Genomic DNA, 16081 nt, shown 5'->3' with positions numbered 1-16081 from the left:
AGACACAACCTTTCAATTTATGTGTCTTGCTCACACCCACAGCCTTGTAGACATATTTGAAAATATTTCTGGACCACCTGAGACTAGCTATAAGAATAGAATCAGCACATTTGGGAGCTGGAGAGCAACTTTGAGATCACTTGAAAGGCTGAGAGAAGGGAAGCAACTTGCCCGAAGTCACACAGTGAGTAAGTAAAAATGATTGGAGAAGAAGCCATAATCTTGGAAGCCTACTCTAATTTATTTGTTATAACACCATGCTGATTTTTGGAGTCTTATAAAAAATGTGATGCTTATTACTCAGTTTTTGGCTAAAAGTCTGGCTTATAGTTGGTACTCCTTAAAGATTTTTTAATAAAGTGGACATACAAATGGATGGATGGACAGATGGATGGATAAGTAGATGGATGGGAATGGATGGATAGATAGATGGATGGATGGGTGGGTGGATGGATGGATGAATGAATAATTGCCTACTTCTCTAATCCACCATATGAAGGTCTCGTTCATGTAAATAAAACCTCCAGAGCCTAACCCAATCCCACCTTTTAAAAATATAGAATGTAAGATATTTTCCACAGAGACTGTGCCCATGACCTCTCAGGTCTTGTAGAGCACTCCAAGGTACTCTAAAAAATAATCTCTTTGCCCAACACTGAGCCGATCACAAGTATATGGCTTCACACCACACAGGGAAGCAAAGGAGCTAGTGCTCAGAGGCACCTTCCACTACTCAGAGATAGTGACACAACCACATGGCCAAATAGGTAAAGCTGCAGTTACATCTGCACTGGCCCTGTGAGGCACTGGGGATGCCACACCTCTGTGACACAACAACGTATAGGCAAAATGAGAAAAAGAAGGGAAATAGAGTGAGTTCCCCAAAAACCAAATGAATTCATCCTCCTCCTCCACTTCTTCTTCTTCTTCTTCTTCTTCTTCTTCTTCTTCTTCTTCTTCTTCTTCTCTTCTTCTTCTTCTTCTTCTTCTTCTTCTTTCTTCTTCTTCTTCTTCTTCTCCTTCTCCTTCTCCTTCTCCTTCTTCTTCTTTCTTCTTCTTCCTCTTCCTCCTCCTCTTCCTCCTCCTCCTCCTCTTCTTCTTCTTCCTCTTCTTCCTCCTCCTCTTCCTCCTCCTCCTCCTCTTCTTCTTCTTCCTCTTCCTCTTCCTCCTCCTCCTCTTCTTCTTCTTCTTCCACTTCTTCTTCCCCTCCTCCTCCTCCTCTTCCTCCTCCTCCTTCTTCCTCCTCCTCTTCTTCTTTCTTCTTTCTTTCTTCTTGCTGTTCTTCTCCTCCTTCTTTTCCTCATCCTCCTGCTCCTTCTCCTTCTTTTCTACGGTACAATATACATAATATAAAATTCACTATTTTAACCATTTTTTAAGAATTCAGTGACATTAATTACATTTTCGGTGCTGTGCAACCATTGTCACTATTTTCAAAACTTTTCATCATGCCAAGCAGAAATTCTGCACCTATTAAGCATTAACTCCTAATTTTCCCCTCTCCCAAGTCCCTGAGAACCTTGAATCTATTTTCTGTCTTTATGAATCTGCCTATTTTATATATTTCATATAGGTGAGATTATATATTCTCTCTTTTGTGAAAAGGACTGTCTTTTTAACTATTAAACTGATATATATTTGTTGCAAATACATGAATCAATATATTAATTTAGAGTAAGAAATAAATGTCTCAAACTTACCTTTCCCCCCCACTCCAGCCCATCCTTTATCTTTAGATGTAACCTCTGACAACAGTGGTGTGTGCTCTTCCCTGTGTTTTTCTAGGTTTGGACACCTAAGTTGTATCATGACTTCTAGAACAGGCTCTGGAATCAGACTACCTGAATGTATGATGCTGGGAAAGTTATTTAACCTCTTTAAAACTGAATTTTTGCATTTATAAAATGGCATGGACAACAGTATCACTCTCTCAGCATTGTGAGCATGAAAGGAGATAAGGTTTTTTTTTTTTAACATTTTTTTGTTGTGTGTTTTTGTGAGATGGAGTCTTGCTCTATCATCTAGGTTAGAGTGCTGTGGTGTGATCTTGGCTCACTGCAACCTCCGTCTCCCAGGTTCAAGCAATTCTCCTGCCTCAGCCTCCTGAGCAGCTGGAAATACAGGCACATGCCACTACACCGGCTAATTTTTTGTATTTTTATTTTTAGTAGAGACAAGGTTTCACCATGTTGGCCAGGCTGGTCTCAAACTCCTGACTTCAGGTCATCTATCTGCCTCAGACTCCCAAAGTACTGGGATTACAGGCATGAGCCATCATACCCAGCCAAGATAAGGGTTTTAAAAGCACTTTGGCTAGTGCCAGGTAAACACTAATAACTTATCAAATGGTAGTTGTGTATCATACGGAAGTTTGGTTTTTAAAAGCAAAAATGTGATCACATTATTCATGTTGTTCTCCATCCTGCTTTTTAAACTCCTCCTTACTGGCACACATACGCCCACCTCATACTTTCTTAACTGCTGTATAATCTTAAAGCTCTGTAGTTTGTTTGCAAATACATCCTTCTGGTATTTTAATTTTATTTTATACAATTACTGGAGCTTGGCATTCTGGAGCCAGCAGTGTTCCCAGGTGGGTCAACACAACTTGAGGATTCTAAAAATAATGATAAATAGGAGAAGATGAATCATTTAATGAATTTCAACTGTGTTCCAAGTATTGTGTTGGTGACTTTATATGTCTCGTTTCTGGCCCTCACCACACTGTTCTGCCTCCGTGGAAATGATCTCAAAGGTGAAGGGCCCTGTCTCCTGCCTGCAAGCTGGTGGATGTTTCTGGCACTTGGAGAATTGCACCATCCAACAGCCTTTCATTGGGCCATGAACAAGTCCTCAGTGGAATCCATCAGTCTTAGTTTGCTTTGTGTGTGTGTGTGTGTGTGTGTGTGTGTGTGTGTGTGAAGTTTTGGTCCTGGTCCAAGGAGTGGAGAGGAGAGGGTGGTGGAAAGATGGCCAGTGAACGGGAATTTGAGAAATGTGAGTGAAGAGATACTCAGTGGGGAAACAGTGGGGTCAGGACCTCCTGAAGATGTGCTTCAGAGAAAGATAGGAGATCACTGTTTTCTTTCTCTAGTTTATCTTCTAGTTTCAACGGGGAAGCTGAGAAGCAGGGTCTTTTCTTATTAAATGTGTGAGATCTTACCCAGAAGCATAGGTGACAGACAGGCAAACTTTAAAGCCTACTGCTGTATTCCCTAGCTCCTGTGTGGAAAAAATAAAGTGTCTCTGTTAAGAGGAAAGTTCAGGCAATAGTTCCCCAGTGCTCTAGCCAGGAAGCTGCTCATGTTGAATGCAAAGAAGTTGCAGCAATCGCCATCCAATAGCCCACAGGGTCCCAAGGCGGCCCTGTCTAGCAAGGGAGAGAAAAAGCGCATCTACCATACCATGAAGTCTCAGCAACGAGGATGGAGTTCCTACCCTGTTGTCCTACTGCCCCCAAAGAGCGGGTTGTTAGGCCCTTAGGTCAGCTGAGTGTGATGGTCCTGACTATAGTTAAGAATGGTTTTACCTTCTGGGACTGGGCTGTCCACACACAAATAACTTGCTGGTCCTTATAAAAAATAGACATAGACAAAAAATAATTACCCTTTTTTTAATATTAGATATTGAATTTAGATATTATATTATTTACATGAATATCTATTTTGAATTTTTATGTTAAAACATGGCATTATTATTATACTTAGTATTATACTTAGTACTATTATGATCACTACATATTAAATAATAATTAATCATATAGTAATATTAGTACTATATTACACAGTATATATCATTATTATATACTACTAATAATTAATAGTTACTTATTATAATAATATAAGAAACAAAAATATCATTATATATAGGTATAGTAATTATTTATATCAATTTATTATATACTAATCCTAGTATATAGTATAATTAATTAATATATATTAAAACACAGTAACTATATATTAATTAATATATAGTAATTATAATAATTACTATCTTAATATCAAATACCTATTAATATCTAAATTCAAACTCCTGACATATAGTTTAGTTGCAGCAGTCAGCTTAATATTTAAAGTTTCCAAGCTTCTTCTACTTCTGATGAAATTCTAGTGAACAAAGATACTCTTCATATACAGGAACATTTTCCTGGAATAGCTAAGGCCCAAGAAAAAAAATTTCCCAGAGGCCCCTTGTCAAGAGTTAGTTTTTTAATTGCCTGGGGCTCCATTTATCCTCTTATCTTTTAAAAATTCTTCCCAATTTTCCCAGCCATATTTAAGTCCCGCTAACTCCATGAAATCTTCCCACATCTTCTCCAATCCATGGATTTCTTCTTTTGATTAATTCTCACAAGTGCCATATTCTAGGCAACATTGTTGGAGCATTAACCCTTTCTCTATTAGTATTAGTTTTGCTGGACTGTAAGTGCAGCAAAAACAGTGACAGTTTATGATTTTCTTTTGACATCCATTACACGACCTAGAATCATCTCGAGTGTATACACTGGATTCAGTAAATATTTGTGGGTTCTAATCTCAAGTCAATAAGAACAACAAAAATCCCTACTTGTAAAAAAAAATGCCCATTTTTTTCTTTTTCTTTCTTAACCCAATAATGAAATCCTTGGGAAAATATTTTTACATAGGAATCTTAATCTTGCCATGCCAGTTTGAGAAAAGGATATTCTTTATTTGGTGTGTCACTGGATTTGTGTCAGTTCTTATGACCCATGACTTGAAATGAGATAGGTTAGTAAACATTTACGAGTTTTTCTATGTTCTCTAAACAGAGCCCTTTGAAAAGAGCAAACTCAGATTCTGGTAAACTTTAGATAACTTCAGAGAGAGAGAGAAAAGCTCTGTCCAAAGCAGTATTTACCAAATTTAGTTGGAGTTATTTGTAAAAGAAAAGGTTTTGATGGTCACAGAAGGCTTGAGAAATCATGATTAAACAAAGTTATTTGTGTTTCTTCATCACAAAATTTCTCAGTACTTTTAATATGCTAATAACTTCTTTTTTTTTTTTGAGACGGAGTCTCGCTTTGTCACCCAGGCTGGAGTGCAGTGGCGCGATCTCGGCTCACTGCAAGCTCCGCCTCCCCGGTTCACGCCATTCTCCTGCCTCAGCCTCTCCGAGTAGCTGGGACTACAGGCGCCCGCCACCACGCCCGGCTAATTTTTTTTGTATTTTTAGTAGAGACGGGGTTTCACCGTGGTCTCGACCTCCTGACCTTGTGATCCGCCCGCCTCGGCCTCCCAAAGTGCTGGGATTACAAGCGTGAGCCACCGCGCCCCGCCTTAATATGCTAATAACTTCTAAGAAGGAAAGCATTTCCCAAACTTATTGAAATCCTCTTCACCTGAGCCCTCTCCATGGAGTGTCTATGGGTCTACTATTTTGTGAGTCATTTGTTTTTACCTCTGCTCACTCATCTGTCACTCACTTGGTACAGAGCCCTCCATGGAGGCCTTTTGACTAAGCACAAGGGTGCCCTGATTTCCATCAAGACACGAGTAATGTTAGTTCCCATCCACCCCATCCCCATCCCCTACCTTTGTAGAATCCTCTTTTGTAATAATGACAGTGTGTTTAGGAGACCTTTGTTTAGCTAAAGTATTTCTTTTACTAAGCCTGTCTATTTTGCAAATTAATATTTTTCTTTCTTCTTTTTTTTTTTTTAAACAGACGTGGTCTTACTCTGTCACCCAGGCTGGAGTGCAGTAGCATGATATAGCTCACTGCAGCTTCAAACACCTGGGCTCGAGTGATCCTCCCACTTCAGCTTCCCAAGTAGCTGGGACTACAGGCATGTGCCACCGTGGGTGGCTCTGTAGATTGATTTTTTGATGGCATAGCAAATCCTATTTCTCAATTGTCATAATGGTATTTATGTGTAGTAAATATGTCAATGTGAAGTCATTATACAATAATCCATCCAGTTGGCATGTAAGACATGTGTTTAGGCCTGCCAAAAATGTAACTCCTGCTCTCAGAACCAGCTGCCCAAGTATAGAGTGGGGAAAAGGGGTGATTAGGAGTTGACAGCAAAACAGTAAAAGCCTACAGTTCTCCACTGAGTTTAAGGTAAATTTGTGCTACTATGATATTGCTAAAAACAAATACAAATGATGATTTGAGGCTAAATTAACATGTTTATATGTAGAAGTTAAAGTACTTTTGCAGATCACTCAGGTACCAAGCAAGAGGAGGGACTGCCCACTCTATGCTGGTCAGACCACTGACTCAGAGTTCTGTAATCAGTTATGAGTCCTATATTCTAAGAAGCCAAGTGACAATTGTCAAAGTATAAAGAGGAAAATGAGGGCAATCAAAAGGCGGTTGCACAAGGAGCATTAGATCTGGTACGATGTGGACATTTCTAAGGCTGTCTAGGGAGCTGCCTTCCGATCTCAGTTCTAAGTACAAAGCCAGTGGGTGGATGTTACAGACAGACAGCTTCTGACTGCACACAGGAAGATATGGTCAGAGGCATAACAAAAAGAAGGTATGGCCTCTCACATTCGTAAACATCTCATCAGGAAGGATATTTAAACAACTCCTTGGCCTCTACATTTGAAAGTAGGTTTAATCGTAAGGTAAAGATGGAACCAAGACCACTAGTAATGTATTTAATGTAAAACTCTTTGCAGCTCCTCTAGCAAAGGCAGATGTGCCAAAAATGTTCACCCAGGCCCTGTTCTGGCAGGGTGGGAAATGTGTACTCGGTTCCCCCACTTCCTGTGTGCCCTGGATCAAAGGAACTTGCTCCAAGATTCTGTCCCAGCTCTGAGGTCTTTTAACAAATATATGATAGACTCCTACCAGCTTGTCATGAGGTCACCTAGTCATGACCTCAAGGAAGTCCCATCTTTTCTCTGAGCCCTGATTTACAACTCTGTGAACCGAAGACATTGAATTAGATGAGCCTAAGATTCCCTCCTGTTCTGACAATTTGTGATTTTATAGACAAGCATGAAGCAGAGCAGAAGAGCTTAGAAATCCACTTACTTTAGCTAAAACAGTTTAGCTTTAGGAATCCTCCACTGAAAAATATACCATTTTCATCCATTCTCAGTTCAAAGCATCAGAGTACAGATTAGGATTTTTTTTTGTGGTAAACAGGGATTCAAGGAAATAAAACATATTCGGGAAGTTTTATTTTATTTTATTTTTATTTTTTTGGTTTGTTTTTTGAGACAGGGTCTCACTCTCTTGCCCAGGCTGGAGTGCAGTGGTGCCATCACAGCTTACTGCAGCCTCAACTTTCTGGGCTCAAGTGATCCTCCCACCTCAGCCTCCAAAGTAGCTGTGACTACAGGCTTGGGTCACCATGCCTGGCTAATTTTTGTAATTTTTTTTCTTTTTGGAGATGGGGTTTCGTCATATTGCGGTTGAGCTCCAGAGCTCAAGTGTTCTGCCCACCTCAGCCTCCAAAAGTGCTGGGATTACAGGCATGAGCCACCACACCCTGCCTCAGGGAAGTTTTACAAAGCAAGATGGGAAAGATGGGTCAGGGGTATGGAGAGCAGGATATGAGCTGTTTGAGGAACAAAGGATTTGGGAATGGGAGGGGAGGTTGGAGGGAGAACATTTCCCAGTCAGTCCCAGGAAGGGTCGGAGTCCACCAAACATAACCCAAAGGAAGTGAATAGAAGAAGCGGCATTCCAAAGCCATTTCTGGGCTGCCTCTTAACCACAGCAGGAAGCCTTCTCTGATAACCATTCCTCCTCTGGCTGAGTGCCATTGTGTGATGTCTGTTGCTGACACTGTTTCAGTTTCCCTAGCTGGACTAGACTGTCACTCGTGACCAGTTTCTACTCTCTACAACTCTTGGATGTGATGGGGAAGGCAAACCTGGAGTTTGGAGTTCCAAAAGATAAATGGTGAGCTGGATTCTCTCTACCATCCACCTCTAAAAAGAAACCCTAGACTTCACACCAATCCCCTGTAGCTGAGCTGAATGGGTCCTGCCCATTCTCAGGGACTTATCCAGGAGCTAACATGTCCATAGCTCCCACCTGCAGATCCTGATGGGTCTACCTGGGCCTGAGCTCAGGGCTAGCTGGAAATGGGAGCCAGTACCCTTCCATGAGCAGCACTCTACCAATTTAGGAAAAGAGCTGCTGGAGGACGGACCAAGGTTTCCTGGCCCCTTAGGTCCCCTTGCAGTGGTTTCTTAAAGGGTTCCAAGTGGGATTGGGCCTACCTATCCACAGCAATACCTCATGTGTGACACTCTTCATTGGCCCTTTTCCTTCCCTATCATGTGAGACTCCCTAAAAGTGTTCCCTGGAATCAGCTTCCAAATGAATTACCTGTTCGCAAGTCCCCATCAAGGGGGCTAGTTTTAGAAGGACCACAGGCTAGATGCCCATTAAACTCCACAAAGGCCATTTTGGCTCCTGCTGGATGCAGCTATATTGCTAAGTCCCGTTTCATGGAACTTACAAAGGAAAACAATGGCAGGGCCCCAGTGGAAGTTGCTGTGAAAACTACAGCCCTGGGCACCATGTTCGTCCCCCCACCCCCATCCCATGCATTCATCTCTGTCTTCTTTTTCAAATTTGATTTTAAATATTTACAGCATCATACATCTTCCCCCACCAGATATTACTAAGGAACTGTTATTGTCTGCAAAACCTCCCAGATGAGTGATGGCCAACTTAAAAAGAGCATCAATGTTTTATTCGTAAAATAGAAGCTGGAAACAGAAAATGCTTATGCGCTTTTAGGCCTTTGATCATTATTATTATTGATACTTCAGTACAAAGGAGGCACTTGGGCAATTAGCAAAATCAAACAGAACTGAAGATTCTATATAGCAGCAATAAAAATTATATAAATATGTAAATGTTTACAAACATTTAAATCAATAAGTAGGGCACATTTCAAGAAAATGTAAATGTTCAACCTGTACATTTCAAGACAAATGTGGAATGCGAAATGCCTTTTCTGAGGGTGAATATCTCAATGGCAAAGAAGAAACTCCAGATACTGCACTATCCTGCCAGAGAGAGGGCTGTGCCACTGTGAATTTGTATTTCTGGATTGAAATGAAATTTCAGAGACCCTCATGGCCATTAACATCAGCCTTCTGGAGTTGACTTGCATTCTGTCCCCATCTGTCCTGCCTTTCTTCTCTTACTGCTTGTTCACAATGTGAACCCCAGATGGAGGTTCCTCTTCTGATTCTGGCAGGCAGCCTGGTTTAGCAGACAGCAGAGAGTGCCTCTTGGTGACTGGATTCTGGGAGCCACAGAAATTAGAGTGCAAATCTTAGCTGGCCTTTCCAGCTGTGTGACTTGGAGCACACTAGTTAGTCTCTCTGAATCTCAGTTTCTTTATCTTTTAGGTGGAGATAAGAATACCAACCTAAGCTAATGCAGACCACATGCTTAGTGTGGTGACTGGTGCCTCATAAGTGCTCAGTATGAGTGGCTATTCCCCGCCCAGCATACAGTAAATGAGCACAATTTCTACAGACTCTGCAGGCTCTACTTATGGGAGGACCTGCATTTTTAAATGGTTTGTCTTTGCCCAGTAAATCTGTCATCCCAGGTATCCCAGCCTAGATAAGATCATGGCATTCAAGTAAGCTAGAAAATTCTCATCACCACAGATTTAAGGCTTTCGCTGGGAATAGTTTCCTTCTAGGTTGATAGGCAGTGGCTGAGAGCCCATGCCCACCACTCAGCCTCCTTGAAGTGGCAGCCAGCACAACTTCTCCAGATGTCATTTTGCTAAGTAGGAATTCAGGAGGATGAAGACCGTACTGGGAAAATGAAGCAATGGAGAAATACTAGAGGGTGGGAGTCAAACACTTTGGTTACCCTCCCAGACCCACCACTCATGGCTATGTGACCTTGGGATAAAATAATATGGCCAGGGTCTCTAAAGAGTGTGAACCTGGCGTCTAAAAGTCCTGGTCTAGAAATTCGGCTTTACTACATCCTTACCTGTGTGTCTTAGGGAAAAAGGCCTATCCTTTCTTGGCCTCAGTTTCCTCATCTGTAAAAGTTCAAAATGCCTGGTATATGGAGAGCGCTCTGGACAGCAGCAGACTCATAGGAAGTGTTCATAGCCATTATTGCTCAAGTCTTGTTTCCTCATCTGTATAATAGGATGGTCATCTCTTGCCCTGCCTACCTCAGAGGCCTCCAGAGAAACTCTTCATAAGCTAGCTCTTCATAGGATGAAATCATCTGCAGACTCAAATAATGATTGATGTTCTTACTGTTTCTGCAGCAGACTCTGGATGACCACTTGAAAAATCATGCTTCAAATTAGCACTCACCAATTACAATAACGAAAGAACACAAATATGTGATTTCATTTAACTGTGTCCTAGTTGAGGTCATTGCCCAAGTTATGGAAACCGATCATCTTCTGCCCTCATGACAAGTTCATATCTCTCTATTCTTCCATTTTGCTGCAATTTTCTGAAACAAGAGGCCCAGTCCTCTCCAGAGGGAAGAATCTTCAGCTAGACCTTGGGAACAGTGAAGCAGAAATAGAGGCATCCTGGGAAATGGTCAGCTCTCTGTTGAGATGGGGTAGGGGAGGAAGGTGGTGATATTCCCAGTGCTAATGTACCCTTCCTTCCAGGTTAGGCTGATTATAAAGCAGCTTAGATTCAGTCACCAAGCTTAACAGTGTGGGTGACAGAATAATTTAATGTCTTCTCCAGGAGGGCTAAGTAAGTCCCAGCATAGACTTTTCACAATCACTGTGCAGACAGAGCCTGAATGCCCCCGGCTGTTGAGCATGTCATGGGACACAGGAGGTTGGCTATTTGCTAGAAGCTCTCAGTAACTAAGAAATTTCCAACCTTCTCTGATTTTTTCTAGGTCTACCTTGAGACTGAGTCACTTATCTCTGTGTCCCCTAAAACAGAGCCCAGTATGTGGCACATATGCATAAAACAAGTGTTTGTTGGTTGAAGAAATAAATTCATGTACGGAGGGGATGAGTATGGCAGAAAGGATGAATGGATTGATGACTCCTAGGCAGAAAGCAACAAAAGTAAAAAGAGAATATACTGAAATGTCTTGGAATGTAGTCTAGAGGCAGTGCTCCTGGATTGCAGATCATGTACTAAGCTAACTGCAAGGAACCCTGCAGTATTTGGCTTCACAAGAGGGTCAATTCTATAGAAGCTCCAGCAACCAGGATATAAATGCTGCCATGCCCCCTCTGGTCCATCTATGTGCCAAGAATCTGAGGCAGAATCAGATGTTGGGAGTAGGATGAGGGGCACGGGATGCATTGCTGACTATCACTTTCCAGCCCCATGCACTAGGCTCCTTCTCTTCTGCTCTCCTGTCCTTACCGCTGCACAAGTGAATCACCTGTATTGGACCTCCAGGGCAAGGCAGAAGTCATAGAAGCCCACTCTGTCACAAAGATAGAAAATTGAAATAATAAGTGGGGGCTTTGAAGGGAGAACATAAAGAGGATGAGAAGAATTGTAGCCTCTACATGACTTCCCTGTTCCAGCTGTACCTCCAAGGAGCCCCAGGACCCACTTCTCTTTCCACTATTCTCACCAAGCTTTGGCTCAGTCAATTCCCATTTGCGGCAAAGGATGCTTGAGTACCACAAGGCACAATGCTCCCTCTTTTTATCTGTGTAATTCTCAGCAATCAAAGCAATCTTTAATAAGCTAGCTATTGCTGCTCTTTTCTCCTTGGAGAGAAAATAAGTAAATCTCATAAAGATATTAGCCTTCTAAACACCTGATCTACTCCTTTCTCTGGGAGTATTTAGCCAAAACCTATTATATGTCTTCTCCTTTCTCAGGGAGCTGGATAAATGGACTTTGCTAAGGACCTGGATGCCAGGAGAGAGAATTATGGAGGTGACAATTAGCATGTTTCCTCATCCATGAGGCACTCTGTGCCTCCAAGTGATGGGTAACAGGCATCCAGATCTCCACAGTGGGTTAGGAAATCAAAGGTTCTCAACCATCACCACCACATACCCCAGTGAACCAGCTACCCTGGTAACTAGATACAAATTCTGCCACAGTCCCTTTGGCGTTTAATTTTCACGGGTCTCTGGTTACAAATCATCAAAGAAATTTGAACCAGTGGCAGTGCACATACAGTTAATTGAGTCATTTTTTCCCAGGATGTCAGCTTTTGTTGCTATTTCTATTCTGAAACACTGACTCACACTGTTAATTTAAACTGTGTGTGTAACCGTGGAGATCTCATTACCTTTGGCATTCTTTTTTTTTTTCTGTCCTAGAAAATCTAATTTCAGAAAAGAGAGGAGAAGGTAAAAGTCACTTCCACCCCCTGCACTCAAATCTTTCATATACACAAAAGTTTCCGTTGGTCTACTGGAAGAAATCCCCACTGGTGCCATTTTCTACTTTGTTGCCTAATGAAATAAGAAAGGTGTGGCTCTGAGAGATGCCAGCCGATGTGCCATTCCTGCCAAGTGAGATAGAAGAGCCAAATCTGCAGCAACCTTAACTCTGAGCTGTGGGTTACCAGTCCATAAGAGAATAAAGTTGAACCAGGTGATCTCTAAGGAAATTTCCAGCTTAGACATTCCAGGAAAATCACCCCATGGTAGCCTTTTCCTGAGTGTGCATCACAGAATACTGGTTTAGTCCTTCATTGGGCCATTCAAAAGGTATTTACTGAACACCTCTTTTGGCACCATGGGGTGTCTAGATGCTTGTAAACTGCAATGGTCAAGAGCATGATTCTGGTGTCAGAGGTTTATGTCTGAGCCCTGGCTTCACATCACTTACTAGTTGCAGGAACCTGGACAAGTTCTGTGCCTCAATTTTCTTATCTACAAAATACAGTAATCATCATACCTGCCTCATAGGGTTATTGTAAATATGAATGAGTTAGCTTATTTATTGTAAATATGAAAGAGTCACGTGCCAAACTACTTAGAACTCTGCCTGGCCTGCAATAGGTGTTGTTTTTTGTTGTTGTTATAACACTGGGGAGCAAAAGCCAACGAGGTCACTCTCTTCATAGAGCTTACAGTCTTATATGGGAGACAGATATTTGTCAAACATTCATTCAAACAAAGATAAAATTGCAATTATGGAAAGTTTTATACATGTATATGTTGCTATAAGCTTATAATATGGATATTTTGACCCAGTAAGGGAAGGTTTCCCTAAGCTTGAGCTTAGATGCAGAGAATAATGCAGGAGTTACTTCAAGGAATGGAGGGTGTATTTTAAGTAGGGCAACATTGAAAAAAATAAAAGAATAAAAGGAAAGGAATTTCAGGCAGAGGAGTCAGCTTGTTTAAAGGCCTGTGGGAGAAGGAAGCAGGTGCAATGTCCTGATGCAGATTCTCTGTCCTCCTGGGTACCTAGGTACATGCTGGGATTGCATGTCCCTTCCTCTGTGAACGTGGATGTGGACATGTGACTTTTTCTGCCCAATGGAATGGGAACACACGTGTGTGTATGCACACCATGCCTGCATGGAAGCCTCAAGAGCTCGCGTGCAATTGGCTATGCTTTCTTCTAGTGCACGCACACCCCTGCAGGGTGCCACTGCTAATATATACTGGATACGTACTGTGAGTAATAAATGAGCCTTTGTGCTTTTAAGATGCTGTGATTTGGGGGTTGCTTGTTGCTGCAGCTTAACCTACCATATCCTGATTCATAGAGAAGGTCAATAAAACTGACAATAAGAGAGTAAAGAGGATGAAGGGGTAAGGTAAGATAGGGCAGTGTTTAGGGTCAATAGTAAAGAGCTTTGTTTGTCAAGTTAAGGAGAGGTGATGCCATCCTAAGAGCAAAGGCAAGTTACTGAAGGATCTGAAATGTGGAGAAATGATGGGAAAAAGGGCAAAGAGCAAGGAAGCAGGAATAAATAGACCTGGGGAGTCAACTGCATGGCCCAGGCAAGAGACCATGATAGTTTTGCTATAGTGGTGGTAGCAGACAGGAAGTAGTGGATATCTTTGAGATCTATTTGGGAGGTTGGAATTGATGGGACTTTGGTGATGGACTGACTATGAGCAGTGAAACAGGAGGAGGCTTCCATATTGCTGGCTTGTCCAACTGGACAAATGATGGGGCCGCTTACTGAAATGGCTCATAATAAAAGAGGAGCCAAAAGCAGGGTTTCAATTAGCAAAACTTTCTTGTGTCCAACAACAGTTTCTAGCAGAAGGCTTATACCAACATTAATTCGTCAGCAAGAAAAAAGTTAACTCTAACTGACAGTGCAGGTATTTCTAAAAATAATTCCAAGTACTCTATCATGCAAGCAAAGAATGTGCTTCAGAAAAAGAATTTCTCCCCCCACCACCCAAAGAAAACATCCAGAAAAAATATTATTCCTGTCATTTTTGTAGAGGGGGGTGTTTTTTCCTCATGATGTATTATGATAAATATACCATGCCTATTAAGAGTCCAAAAAGGGAAGTAAAATTTGTTTGTTCTATTTGACTTTATTGAAAGTAGTAGAAACAACACAAAACTTTGAGTCAGAGGAGCCTGCGTTTGAACCCAAGGTTTTCCACTTATTAGCTGGGTGAACTTGGGTCAATTATGACATTTCTATGCATCCCAATTCACTCATCTGTACTACTAATACAGAGAATTAATGTCCATATCTCAGCTGATTTTATCAGATAGGATGGTATATATGACTCACTGAGCACCTATGGATATAGAGGGGCTCATTAAATGTTAACCTCGTACTGGAGGGATTATCTGATAGAGATATTAACAGGGGGTTTGTAATAGAGGTGTGAGACCTGGATAAGACTATTCACTTCTCTTTCCCTATGAAGATCTTGTTCAAAGAATTCTAAATAGAAGATACAGTAGCTAATTGGGATTATGACTCCCACTTCAATTCCTTCATATAGAGGTTAAAGCTGGGTTGAACAACATTGCTTAAGCCAAAAAACTAAAGTAGGGCTCTGGCTTTCTGCTTTTGCTTTGAATCTGAGGTGGCTAGTAGTCACAGACAGCAGAGAGGAATAGAAAGAGAGAGAGGGTGGCCAGTCCTGATTGGGAGGCTGGCTCTTTCCAGATGTTCCTGCCTTGTGCAGACAGAGCATGCAAGAAGAAAGTTGTATTTCCCTTTGATCCCTTACCTAAGTGAGTCTGTTACCAGTAACACACAGGCCAGTAACATTAATAAGATCTACTGGTTAATCTAATAGCTACTATGATTTTGAAATGTCATTGAGCATAAATAATTTTTCTCAAATCCCTGAGGTAACTGTAATATAAAATGAAAATATCAGGGATTTCTACTGGTGAATACAATCACAGGTACCATTAGTACCATTGCAGTTTGTTATGTACATTCATAACAGAAGATTACAATTCTAACAGGTAGAAGTTAGCAGAGGTATTTTTTTCCTCATCCAAGTTTATTCCCATACCCTACTGGGATTCTACCCAGGTACCTACCCCCTTCCCCACCCCACCACAGTGTTCAGTGCCTGCAGAAGCCTTTTATTTTTTTCTTTTTTTTTTTTTTGACATGGAGTCTCACTCTGTCACCCGGGCTGGAGTGCAGTGGTGCCATCTTGGCTCACTGCAGCCTTCGCCTCCCGGGTTCAAGGGATTCTCCTGCCTCAGCCTCCCGAGTAGCTGGGATTACAGGCACCCACCACTATGCCCAGCTAATTTTTTGTATTTTTAGTTGAGACGGGATTTCACCATGTTGGCCAGGCTGGTCTTGAACGCCTGACCTCGTGATTCACCCGCCTCAGCCTCCCAAAGTGCTGGTATTACAGACGTGAGCCACTGCACCTGGCCCATTTTTTTAATGTAATAGTTTTATTCAGGTGTAATTAACATACCACACAATTCATCCATTTAAAGTATATAACTCAGAGGTTTTAGTGCCTTTCAGAGAGGTGTGCAACTGTCACCACGATTTTAGAACAGCTTTATCATCCCCAAATGAAACCCCATACCTGTAGCAGTCACTTCCTCCCCACTTTAACCCAGACCTAGGCAACAACTAATCTACTCTACAGTTTTGCTATTCTGGACATTTTATATAAATAAAATCATACAGGCCAGGCATGGTGGCTCACACCTGCAATCCCAGCACTTTGGGAGGC

The 16081-nt window shown here is 41.7% G+C and overlaps 1 protein-coding gene across 1 annotated transcript in view; it reads right to left on the bottom strand.

The window, feature by feature from the left end:
* Window positions 1-2540: 2540 nt before the first annotated feature.
* C2H16orf97 (chromosome 2 C16orf97 homolog) overlaps window positions 2541-16081 on the bottom strand; it is a 47070-nt gene continuing 33529 nt past the window's right edge. Inside the window, 4 exon segments of the mRNA XM_012504728.1 lie at window positions 2541-2617; window positions 3164-3222; window positions 3530-3571; window positions 11350-11394. Coding sequence (XP_012360182.1) covers window positions 2541-2617; window positions 3164-3222; window positions 3530-3571; window positions 11350-11394 — 223 coding nt within the window.

The sequence above is a fragment of the Nomascus leucogenys genome, chromosome 2 (genome assembly GCF_006542625.1).
Source record: "Nomascus leucogenys isolate Asia chromosome 2, Asia_NLE_v1, whole genome shotgun sequence".
Taxonomy (NCBI): Eukaryota; Metazoa; Chordata; class Mammalia; order Primates; family Hylobatidae; genus Nomascus; species Nomascus leucogenys.
This window is presented reverse-complemented; position numbering and strand designations above follow the sequence as displayed.